The sequence below is a fragment of the Neofelis nebulosa genome, chromosome 10, assembly GCF_028018385.1.
Source record: "Neofelis nebulosa isolate mNeoNeb1 chromosome 10, mNeoNeb1.pri, whole genome shotgun sequence".
Lineage (NCBI taxonomy): Eukaryota > Metazoa > Chordata > Mammalia > Carnivora > Felidae > Neofelis > Neofelis nebulosa.
Window position 1 is genome coordinate 85,879,164 of NC_080791.1, and position 13,457 is coordinate 85,892,620.

Here is a 13,457-nt window from a genome sequence, read left to right on the forward strand (position 1 = left end):
AAAAAATGCATTGATTATGAATTCTATTCTGTTTTCCTGAGGATTTCAGGTTTTTTGTTTTAATAGACAGTTAATTTGCCTGATCTTAAATTAACTCTCATTTCAATATATTGTGCAGCAGATAGTATCTCTGCTCGATTTTCCAGATTTTAGGTTTTGCTTTTTTAACTTGGTCACACAGGGCTGTCTCTTACAATCAGAATTTAGAAGAGAACCAAATATTTGTACAGAATTTATACTCAGATTTGGGGGCTCACACTTTCTATGGTTCTCAGCCCTGAGTTTTGTCCTCTGCCACCTCAAGTCAGTGAGACTTCAGCTTTCTTTAATACAAGATTCTGCTCTCAGGTGGGGAAATAAATGCCTTCAGGGGAGCATTAAATTTAAATATCTCATTTCATAGATAATAGATGGCTTAGAGGTTAACCAGGAATTTGGGCACTTTTGATAACATTTGCGGAACTCTTAGTTCAAGGATTTTTCCCTTAAACTTTCAGCTGTTTTCTGAACTCTACATTCTGCCATCTCAAGCTGGAAAGGATTTGAATTAAAGCTGTCAGAGCTAAGGGAGGTTAAGAACACTTTTAAGCAAAAAAGCCAGAAAATAGAAATTCTTACATGTCATGATCACAGTCTTTCAAAAGGAAACTGCTGTGGTTTCTGTCTGTTTTTCGTTGCTTTCCAATGCCTTCAAATATTTTTTAATGATTTTTTTTCAGGTTTTATAATTATAGCTGCAAGAGGCTTTGCACAGTGCTAACATTACCACAAATTCAAACTTTCTTAGGTATATTTTTTAATAATGAGACACCTGGGTGGCTCAGTTGATTAGGAATATTTTTTAATAGTGTGGGTTTTACAGATATTAACAATGCCTGACATATTACAGGAACTCAATTAATATTTGTTGAATAAATTAATCATGGCTTCTCTTTTTTTAGATAATGCAATAAATTTACCTTTGTCTCTGGTTTTGTGTTGTCTTCAAAGTATTAAAGGAAAGAAGACTGATATAAAAGTGTAGGCATGTAGCTATCAGTAATATTAAGAAAACAAAGATATACTCAAGTTGTTTATATTATGTCACAAAATCACAAAAATATTAACACATTTTTGTCAAACCTGACACATCATTTTTTCATATAAATTCAGAAAGAAGGGAGGATGAAGGAATAATGAAAGGTAAAAGGACTGTTTACTAGGAAATCATTTAGTACAAATTTAAGAACTCTCAACTGAAAATCTTCAATTTTAAATTGCTATTGGATATAAAGCCTAAAACACAAATGTAGAAGTAATACTATTTTTACAAATTTTATAAATATTAATTTTCAGGCTACATACACTAAGTGCTTAATTGTTGTGACATGTAAGAAATTAAGTGTGAGTTTACAAACTGGTAGATAAGAATAGCCATTTTAATGTTTCTTTACTTTTGAGAGAGAGAGAGAGAGAGAGCGCACAAATGGAGGAGGGACAGACAGAGAAAAGGAGGCACAGAATCTGAATCAGGCTCCAGGCTCTGAGCTGTCAGTGCAGAGCCAACACTGGACTCGAACTCACAGACTGTGAGATCATGACCTGAGCCAAAGTTGGATGCTTAACCAACTAAACCACCCAGGCACCCCAAGAATAGCCATTTTAGAGGTGCAATGCCTAAAGAAAAAATCTTAGTAAAGACAAAAATATCTGTGATTTCCTTGCTATAAGCATACATAATCCTCTAAATTTTGTGGATATCAGAAGTGGTGCAATAGATTGAGAAAAATTTTGGAATCAGACTATATTAAAAGGACTCACTTCTCATTGACCACCTAGATAAATAAGTCTCTTAGCCTATCTAACTCTACTTTAGGAAGACAGTTATTACCCCACCTCATATACTTGTTTTAAGGAGAAAAATTACAAGAATGTCTGAGTATGCTTGGTATATGATAGGATTCTGACTATAATTTTTTCTTTTTTACAGAAGAGGATAAATATAATATTTATTCTTCTTTGCTCTTCAAGTATTTCCTGGCAGAGGGAATCATCAATGGGCATACTTTGTTGGTTGCATCTGCAAAAGAAGACCCGGCTGATATTTTACAGGTATAGGATATACTATTCAATATTTCATTTTGAACATTTCATGAAAATATATTGCTTATATATATGTAAACAAAATATGTTTGTATATATACAAACTGTATTTAAATCCATTAATGGGAACATACATATATTTTATTCTCTTAAAATTTATTTGAACATGGAGTTTCATTTAAAAATTTTTTTTTAATGTTTATTTATTTTTGAGACAGAGAGAGACAGAACATGAGCAGGGGAGGGGCAGAGAGAGAGGGAAACACAGAATCTGAAGCAGGCTCAGGCTCTGAGCTGTCAGCACAGAGCCCGACACGGGGCTTGAACTCACAAACCATGAGATCATGACCTGAGCCGAAGTTGGTTGCTCAACCAACTGAGCCACCCAGGTGCCCCTCCCACCTTTTTTTTTTTATTAAATTTTCTTTTTATGTTTGTTTATTTTTGAGACAGAAAGAAACACATGTAGTTTCATTTTTAAATTAATGTTCTCAGACAATTTTTTAACTTAAAATTGATATTGGCAGTGGGAAAAATAATAATAAGCTACTAAAAACTGAAATACATAAAATTATTGCTATACTATAGTCATGAAAATAAGAGAACTCTGTAAAAAGTTAGGTAAAGAAAAACAACAGCAGAATATTATCGGATATTAAATACCAGTATCCTAAAGATGTAAATCAGAAGAAAGATACAGAAATTAGAAGTACTCATTTATTGGGTGCCTCAGTGGCTCAGTTAAGTGGGCGATTTGACTCAGGTCATGATCTCACTGTTAGTGAGTTCAAGCCCCACGTCGGGCTCTGTGCTGACAGCTCAGAGCCTAGAGCCTGTTTCAGATTCTGCGTCTCCCTCTCTCTCTGCTCCTCCCCAACTCAAGCTCTGTCTCTGTTTCTCTCTCAAAATAAATAAACAGTAAAAAATTAAAAAAAAAAAAACCTAGGAAAAAAGTACTCATCTATTAATATTATTTTGCTTTGAAAATAACAGAAATTATTCTTTTCCAAGAAACAAGTAATAAAATAAAATATGTGGTCAATGTACTATATCTTTTTAAAACCAAAGCACACTTTAAAATTCAAAGAGGACAATATATATATGCCCAGGACAATATATATATATATATATATTTCATATATCTTTTATATTTCTTTCATTTTTTAATATGTAATAATAAAATAGTTGGATTTAAAAGAATAATATGCCATTCTCATTTTTGTATTAAAAAATTATAAAAAATATTGTTTTCAACCTGCATACCCTTAATGTTGTCTAGTTAGTTTTCACAAGTTTAGAATAGACTGAATTAAAAATTTATGCCTATACAAATTGTAATTATTTATAATCTTCATAACACCAACATGTAGACAAAGTTTGTAGTGTATCACTGAGAAGAACAAATGAACTATTTAAAATGAGAAGTTGAGGAGTAACATAGATAAGTAGGTTTTCCTACATAATATTCAGTCAGGATTTCAGTGTTCCCAACTCTATTAGAGTTATATAAGAGTCATTTGTATTAAACAATCCGAAAATGAATGACCAAAACGAAGGCATTAATAGCATTTAGAGATACACCATGGGTCAGTGTCGGGGGGTGGGGGGGGTGGGGATGGGGAGGTAGAGTGGGGAATGCTGTAATTGCTTAGCTTTAATTTTATGATGTATGCTTGGGAATTTCTGGAACCTATAACCAAGACAAATATTGCTGGTACAAGAAAAGGGAAAAGAAAATCTTAGAGACCATAATTATCTTAAAACTGTGTATAACTAAAAGACAAGTAAAGGATAAAAAGCCCCATCAGCTGCCTAAGATATATTATATAACCACCCAGCAATTTATCCATCATCCTTTGAAAACATATTCATGCCTATTGTAGTCAAAGCTCCTTCAGGAAGTCAGCATTAAGATGTAATGTTGAAAAATTACACCCCTTAGAAAATCCTATAGAACAATATACATGATGTTGTTAAAGCTTTTAAAAACACATTGGTAAGTATTTTTCAGTTAACTTTTTTTATCTAAGAGAATGTTCGTAATCATCTCAAATACAGTGATAAGTATTCTCTGAAATTTTTCTATGGAATGTTTGGTAAAATAGCAAAAATTAGATTTTTAAGTTAAAATATTTGTGTTTATCAGTAGGTAGGCTGATTTTTTTAGAAATAAAAAATATAGTCACACACGTACATACATAATTTCTTTAGAACTTGAAAATGCTGCATTTTTCTATTACATACTTTGCATAATTTTAAACAATATATGTTAATATTTATAATGTGATTTTCAGAAGTAAAATTAAATGCTATTTCTTAATATACTCAGGTAAATGTTAAAGCTTAATTCAAATACTTTTAGTGACGACATGCCTGTATTGATTATATTCATGCAGGAAGAGATGTCTAATATCTAGAACAAAGGGTTAATTCCTGACTTACAGCATTAACTTTCTGAATTATATGTTTTATACATTATGTACTATCCAAAATCTACTACAGTTAGAATAAAGAGGGAGGCTAGGATGATTTTAGGAGCTTAAATGTTTTACTTTTTAATATGCATTCAAGATAAGTAATGGTTATAGGCAGGAATATCGATAACTTATCTTGATGTTTACTAAAGGTTTACAGAACATATTTTTTAACATCAAACATACTAATAAGCAAATAGTCCATATTTAAAATCAATTATTATGAAAGTACCCATATCTAATATAGACAAAGTGTTTCATAATTGAAAATGAATTACCTTATATTAACCCATGAATCCTGGAATAAGTAACAGTTTATTTAAAATAAACCATATCAGGGGCACCTAGGTGGCTCAGTTGGTTAAGCATCTGACTCTTGATTTCAGCTCAGGTCAGGATCTCATGGTTCCCAGGTTTGGGCCCCGTGTCGGGCTCTACACTGACAGCACGGAGCCTATTTGGGATTCTCTGTCTCCCTTTCTTTCGCACCTCCCTGTTTGAGCACTTGCACATATGCTGTCTCTCAAAATAACTTTAATAAAAAATAAATTGGGGCTCCTGGGTGGCTCAGTCGGTTAAGCATCTGACTTCAGCTCAGGTCATGATCTCGTGGTTTGTGAGTTCCAGCCCCATGTCAGGCTCTGTGCTGACAGCTCAGAGCCTGGAGCCTGTTTCGGATTCTGTGTCTCCCTCTCTCTCTGTCCCTCCCCCCTTCCTCCCTCTCTCTCTCTCTCTCTCTCTCTCTCTCTCAAAAAAAAAAAAAAACAAACATTAAAAAAATTAAAAAGAAAATAAACTATGTCATATTAGATGAATTAATATAGCAACAAAATATGTAGTACTGAAGTATGAAAATTTAGACTAATATCTTCAGAATTCTTTTTTTCTGCACTTTAAATCTGTAAGCAAAAATCAGAATATCTCAATAATTTAGAGCATTTTTATGTATCCCAAATATTAGTCTGTCACCCAAATAATGAACTCATTTATTAAGATCTTATTTATTGTACCTTGTATCTTTGCTTTGTTTTTTGTTTGTTTTTTTAAGTTTATTGATTTATTTTGGGAGAGAGAGCAAGCAGCGTGGGGGCAGAGAGAGAGAGACAGAGAGACAGAGAGAGAATCCCAAGCAGGTTCCATGCGGTCAGTGCAGAGCCCGACATGGGGCTTGAACTCATGAACCATGAGACCATGACCTGAGCTGAAATGAAGAGTCAGAGGCTTAACCAACTGAGCCACCCAGGTGCCCCTGGTTTTTTGGTTTTGATTGAAAAAAGATATATTAGTTGATTTAGAATTTGGGGCACCTGGTGCCTGAGTGGCTCAGTTGGTTAAGCATCTGACTTTGGCTCAGGTCATGATCTCACAGTTCATGGGTTCAAACCCTGCATTGGGTTCTGTGCTGACAGCTCAGAGCCTGGAGCCTGCTTCAGATTCTGTGTCTCCCTCTCTCTCTGTCCCTCCCCTGTTTGTGATCGCTCACTCACTCTCTCACGCGTGCGCGCAAAAATGAGTAAACATTAAAAAAAAATTTTTTTTAAAGAATTTGGGGCCCCTGGGTGGCTCAGTTGGTTAAGTGTCTGACTCTAGATTTCAGCTCAGGTCATGATCTCATAGTTCATGAGTTCAAGCCCCACTTCACGATGACAGCGTTGAGGTCTGGTTGAGATTCTTTCTCCCTCTCTCCCTGCCCCCCCCCCCCGCTTGCACGTTCTCTCTCTCTCTCTCTCTCTCTCTCTCTCTCTCTCAAAAATAAATAAATAACTTTAAAAGAAAAAGAGTTAGATGAAATAGTATTATTTGTTAAATAGTAAGTTTGAATTACCATTAAAAAGGTTTCCTTTCCTTATGTCAATTTGGTGTTAAGTCTATATTTAACATCCATCTCTCATTAACTGATCATGGAACAAGATTTAGAAGTCTGAATCCATTGAGTGGTTAGTTGTTTGCTTTTAGTACATTATTGTACAGGCTGGGCTTTCTGAGTAAATAGAATAGAAAAATATTTCAGATCCGACTTTTCTTTCCTTATTTTGTCAAAAATTGGGATAGCTGTAAGAATAAAGTAAAAAAAAAGTACCCCTTGATTGGCCATATACACTACTGAACATTTTTTTATTATACTTATCTTCAAAGTTGTAGTTTTATAATGTTCAGAACAAAAGTAATATGTTATGTTATATATAATTAAAAAAATTTTTTGGCCCTTCTGTCATTCTACTTTGTAAACTTTATGCATGCTCAATATCTTATAAATAACGTATCTTCGCACACATTTTTACTTTTTCTAGCCTGTATAATACGTGTTTTATTTCCTATCAAAAGTATTTTATTACTGTGTATCTTCTGTTCATAGTATAAATACACATAAATGAAGAGCCCTTTAAAGGCAGAGCTATAATCAGAATATATTCGCTTCATTTCTTTGTCTTTGATTTGTTCAGAAAACTACCATGTTATCTATATGCTTTTCAGTGCTTACAACTCTGAAGTGCTAGTTGAGCCAGAAATTTGCTGTTTGACCCCAGGGATTTTTTCCCCCTAGCTACTTGTGAGAGCTTATTTAAAATTCTAAGTTCTCCCCTGGCAGCCGCAGTTAGAGCTTCTTTGGCAAACTAAAAAGACTAAGAAAAATCATGCAAAGGCTCAGTACTGCTTCCAGTGACCTACATTTGTAGCCAGCTTTTAAAAGATGGCATGTGCCTTATTTTCCAACAAAAAAATGAAAGATAAGATCAAAGAATAAAGGAGAATAAACCCACCTCTCTGTCACTAGCCAGTAAAAACCATTTCTGATACAACATTAAACACAAAGTTCGCTTTGATATTTGTGCATCACCAACATAAGAAAGGAAATTTGCATGCAGAAAAGTAGCCTAAGTCATACAGCAAAAATGCCATATTCTTTGATAGGATATTTATCCTCAGAAGGTGAGATACATTTGGGATATGAACTTAGATTTTAATTTCTGTGATGCTACTTAACTAGCTGCAGGACTTTGCACAAGTCACTTAACCCTTCACATTAAGATAGAGATAGTTCCCTGGTTACCTTATTCTGGAATGCCAAATTAAAAATGAAATATCAGGAGTTTTGCTTTCAAAATCTTAAAGAACTTCCTCCAGGCCTCACATTTACTTTTAAAAATTTTATTTTGAACTCCTAAAAAATATGGTTGTGGATACTTCATGGTTATTGTCATGCCTAAATGTTAAAACCTTAGAACTATTATATAGTACTTTCCATTCTTCGAAAAGAAGCCACACAAAGTGAGAATTAGGAATATTAAAAATAGAGTTCATTTGTCCTCTGAATACTTTTCCTGAAAACATAGAAGAGAAAGTATTTAATCCTTTTAGAAGGGATAAATGACTTCAAATTCTGAAAACCAGAGCCATTGAAACTTGAAAAAAAATACTCATCAGCTCCCCAAATTAACATGTTGCCCCATGAAATAAAATGTTAAAAGATCCCATGAAAGGAGAAAGGCAGCGCACCTTCAAGGGTCATAGATTAAATAGATGGTCTTTGAAGATTTATTATGCACAAAGGGATAACTTTACTGTGTGAAAACCCCAAAGAGGACAGAGCTATCTCTCCAGCTAATGTTGGGATGATTCTTTCAGTGGCCAGTGTTTCCTTCCTAAAATTTTGTTTTGTTCATCAGAAACCAACAGGCAGTTGCAGAAAGTGACCTTAGTACAGCACAGCCATCTTTTCGTATTATGTCATATTAGTGAAATCAGAGGCATTTGAAACGCACTTACCACTTTTTATAAAAGTTTTTTACAGTTCGTGTGTGTGTATGTGTGTGTGTCTAAGTCTGTGCTAGATTTCGAAAACAGGGTAGATGGTATTAAAGACTTAAATTGGAAGTAGAAAAGAGATCTGAGACTATGAAGCATCTTACCTTTATACTTCTTAAAACAGATTATAACAGGGTACTATAGAATTTTAAAAACTTATTTTGTGCATTTATCCAGTTGCCTCTACTTTTCAGTACTCAATGAGCAGAAAGAGAATCATTTTGTTCTATTAACACCAAGTGTATAACACAAAATAATGTTCAAATTTAATCAAAATAAAGTGATATCCAGTGTCATTTAGTGCATCACAATGTACTAAGGATTTTTGTGACATCTTCCCTAAACCGGGTTCATTTTGGAAAAATAAAAGAATATGTCATCAAACAAATAAAACCAGTCCTGTGTGTGCTCCTGAACTGGGAATATAACAGATCTGGACCTCTTAAATAAAGACAATGACTGATTCCATTATTAATTGTGAGATATCTTTGACAGCAGATATCCCCGAAATTTTAGAATATTTCTTTACAACCTTGTAAAAAATCTATGACTTCAATTTAATAAATAATTATGTTAAGATTACTGTCACTATCTTAACTTTTACAATAACTATAAATATTTAATTATATCAGGTTTTCAGAAATTACTTTATGTTCAATAAGGACACTTCATACTTACAGGAATTTTATAGAAATCCTTTTCAGCATAAGAATCCTTCTATAACTCAAGTAATTATTGCATAATCTGTTTACTTAGTATAGATTTTCATACATCATTTATTTTAAGAAAACAGGTAAATATATACCCTTATATAGTAAGCATTTACTAAAGGGAATTATTGCACATCGTCTCATTAATTAAACCTGTTAAAATCAATGATTAAGTGAAGAGTTTAGTCTAGTTTTTAAAACATTTCACAATATGTATTTTAATCAAGGTATTACAAGGACAGCATCATTTACCTACCATTCATTTTCTTTCTGTAACTAGGGATATAGATATAAAGATATAGTAATACACACCCACACACACACACATATATATACATCCCACACACAAAATATATACATAATATGTATACACACACACACGCAGAAAGTCACATGTTTTTAATAATGCTAGTTACCTAATTAGTAGCTCTATTCACTTTAACTTATATTATCTGTCTCAGTATGAGCCAGATTAAACATTGATAGCATTTGCTATATGAACTTTATTTTGTAAAGGAACTCAAAAAGGAAAACTCCAATTTTTATGGCTAGAAATATTAATAGATAGCAACAGTGTACCCTTGTCTCTCTATAAACAAAAACATGGAATTTTTATTTATTTTATTTACTTAAGTTATTTTTTTCTTAAGAAGCTTGTCAACTAAGGAGACTGTTTTGAAGGAATATGTATTATAGCTTTTACATTTTGATATATGAAATATATAAATTCTGTATCTAAGTTGATATATTGAAGAAAATTGATAAAATTATCATAGACCTCATAGAGACTTGTTCCTAACAGCTTAACAGTTTTGATTTTTATATATGTTAGAAAATAATTGTGGAAGCCAATAATACCACAATGCCAAAAAATACAGTGTATTTCCCTTTTAAGTTTTTTTAAGTGAGTGCCTTGGTCAAGACTTGGAGTGCTGTTGATAGTCACAGGCACATTGCTAGGACCTGAATCAAGAATTTAAAGTTGCCTGTACTTCATTTTCCTAACCTCACTGCTAAATAGCAGTAGAACTCAGGGATTAATTACATGTCTGAATTGCTTCGAAATCCTTCTATGACTGGAGCTCTTAAAAATGTGATGGTTTAAAAGGTAATATTTTGAAATAATTAGATTATAATTTGCATTTAAAGAAAGTATTATTTTTTTTTACTGACTTTACCCTTTCCCTTTACTTCTGAATACTTCTGATGTAGACTTCCATTTCCTTTTCTTCATGTTATCCTTCTCCTTCCCTCTATCTTAGTGAAGAAAATTGAGTTTTTCCAATCTTCTCAATATAGTTCTTGTTTATCTGTGAAAGAGAAATGTGATAAGGATCTGTGGAAAAGCATTGAGAACACTACTCTTAACCTAGTGGTTTCATTTTCTGTTTTTCAATTCATGTAATTGATGCAGTTGTCAAATTAAAAGCATCATTTTTGTCAGTAGCTTAATTTGTGAGTTTAGTTAAAATAATATTTGTATATTAATGTGAAAGTATTTTTCACCTTTTCTTCTTGTAATATCAGTAATTGTTCCCTCTTTATATACAACAGGAAATATATATATATATATAAATTGCACCAAGATGTTCCCTGTACTGAATTTGATTTGAAATATGGATGGAAATAATTCACTAAATACTAATCTTAAAGTGCATGAGTTTAAAAACGTTTTTCATATGACATCAGCTATATACCTACAGGCCTTTGACTTACTCCATGCAATCTACATTTCTGAATGCTTTTAACAATTAAAGTAACCTCTCCCATATTTTTAAATATTGAAACGGAGATAATGTGGAGAACTCATCTTTACTAGATGGATACTCAGCCTGGATATTTAGAGTACTCTTGTATTCAGATGATGATAATCAGTCAATAATATCTTTGAATTTGTTTCTCTTTCTAACTTTCAGAAAATAAATGTTCCCCAACTCCCCCGAAATCAACAAAGTAATATACTTACTGATACAATATAATATACTTACTGATACATGGATAATGCTTAAGTAGTATTAATTATACAGTTACCAAAACCTGCAAGGATCAAAAGATTTTATTTTTAAGAAGGATTTCTCATGCTGCATGGATTATGTTGCTACATAATAGCTCAGTAGTACTTCTGCTGAATTGTAAAATAGCTTAGAGAGGAGTATGATGCCCATAGTTGGTGTAATGCATTGGTAATTAAGAGGGTGGGAGGTTAAGCTTCATTAACTGCTGAGGGATTGTATCTTGGGTTTTATTATGCCCTAGAGAACATAAAAAGTGAGAAGGGTCAAACTGTTGGAATCAGATTTTGCTTGTGCATCTGCCAAAACAAAGACCACAAAATAATATACCAGTAAGCACAGAATGGCATGAATTGAAAAGGGAAGAAATATATTTACAGCATCTTATGGCTAAGGATAAATGTTTCTGCTGAAAAAAAAATAAATACCCCTAATTACTGGAGTATATTTTGGTATTGGAAGTTTATAATAATTTGGTTTCATATAAGTTTTTGTTAAAGTAGAATAAGAGTTGTTTTTGTCCAAAGGTAGTGCCAATTTCTTTATTCATGTTAATTTTCCAACATGATTCATCTGATTAAGAGAGAGAAATTTTATACTTTTCATTCCTATCTTCTGTGTAGACCATACGAAGCTTGCTTTTCATTTTTACTTATTCCTGATCCTTGCTACCAAATGTATGGTCACTGTAAGCACCGTACTCTATAAAAGAACCAAAAATCTGATATTCTTTCTTTTAAGAAACAAGAGTATAACAATCATGAAATGTGTTCTGTTGGTGCTCTGAGTGAGAAATCAAAGACTGGTGATTCAAAAGCATAGGGGAGAATCTTGATCTTTGATTACAGCTGTAATCATTGAATATTTAAGAGCTTATTCTTAGCATTCTCTTGTAAGACAGATTTTATCAAAACATTAAATAAACTTTTTGTTTGATTAGATATAGACACTGCAACAAATAGTGTAGATTATAGCAGTCATCATCTCTGATAGGGTCAAGGAATCACCATGAGCAGGTTAGGTGATGGCATACTTCAAAAAAAAAATTTAGGGCTTACAAATGTAACAACATACTAAATACAAACTCTTACAGAACAAATTTCAGAATATTGGAAGATTAAAAAACATCTGAATAATCGGGGCACCTGGCTGGCTCAGTCTGTGGAGCATATGACTCTTAATCTTAGGGTCATGAGTTCAAGGCCCACATTGGGTGTAGAGCTTACTTAAAAGAAATCCTTTTTTTCCCCCAAATATCGGTTTTGGTATATGTTTAAATAATTCAGTTTTCATTTGAATTCTGAATATCAGTATTGAAACCAGTAAGACCAAATTTTTATATAATGGATTTTTTTGTCAGAGGATTATATAGGATGATCTAACACTATTACCTTAGACTTGAGTTCTTGAGTTCACCACACGTAAAAACCGCACAACTCTTAATTTGCGTTGACCAGTTTTTTTATTTTCTGCTATTTTTGTTCAGATTTCTGGCTAAAAGAATGATGCAAATACTGAAGAGTTACCAAGTGTTCACATAGGTCTAGCTAGGTAAATTACTAGCATGACTTTTTCACACCATGTTGTGTTAAAAGTTTTTTATGTATTGTTGGAAGGCTTAAAAATGGAGATGCTAGGCACCTGGGTGGCTCAGTCAGTTAAGTGTCTGACTTCAGCTCAGGTCATGATCTCACAGTTCGTGACTTCGAGCCCTGCATGGGGCTCTATGCTGACAGCCTGCAGTCTGCTTCAGATTCTGTGTCTCCTCTCTCTCTGCCCCTCCCCCACTTGCATGCTCTCTCTGTCTCTCTCTCAATCTCTCTCTCTCAAAAATAAACATTAAATTTTTTTTCAAAAAAATGGAGATGCTAAAGGAATTTTGGCCCACTTACTAAAGAAATAACCATATTTTATCAAATCTGAGATGCCACTGACCACAAGATGCATCACTTTTATGTACCACTGAGACAAAAACACTGCCAAATAAACTAAAACAGAATGTGTTCTTTTAACTTAGGGTTTCTATTTAATTATTTTCAAGTTTTCTTAGACTTTTTAAAAAATCATATCACACTTGTACCTAAAAAAGATAAGCAAAATGTAACTTACTCATAAAACTTCACATTCATATTACTATAATGAATTACTTTCTTCTTTATAGTCATTGGCCATTACCAGTTTTTCACATGATACTGTTTTCTGTGTCATCAAGAACACTGGTGATACAGCATTTCTTATTAAATGCTCCTCTTTTTTTCCCACATTTTATTCTAAAACAATGCCATCCATCAGATGACTTTCCCAAAAAGTATCAAAGGAGGTTTTCTGTAAAACCAGGATTCATATTCTTTTTTAATTGAGTTATATATGGA

The 13,457-nt window shown here is 32.9% G+C and overlaps 1 protein-coding gene across 5 annotated transcripts in view; it reads left to right on the forward strand.

The window, feature by feature from the left end:
- The window catches only part of ELP4 (elongator acetyltransferase complex subunit 4), a 249,516-nt gene that overhangs the window by 29,940 nt on the left and 206,119 nt on the right, over positions 1 to 13,457 (forward strand). For all 5 annotated transcript variants that reach the window (XR_009249865.1, XR_009249866.1, XM_058688538.1 and 2 more), the window contains exon 3: positions 1,970 to 2,091. Coding sequence is in view for 3 of the 5 variants with exons in the window: in XM_058688538.1 (XP_058544521.1) it covers positions 1,970 to 2,091 (122 nt within the window). In the remaining 2 variants the exon portion in view is untranslated. The remainder of the gene's footprint in view (positions 1 to 1,969; positions 2,092 to 13,457) is intronic.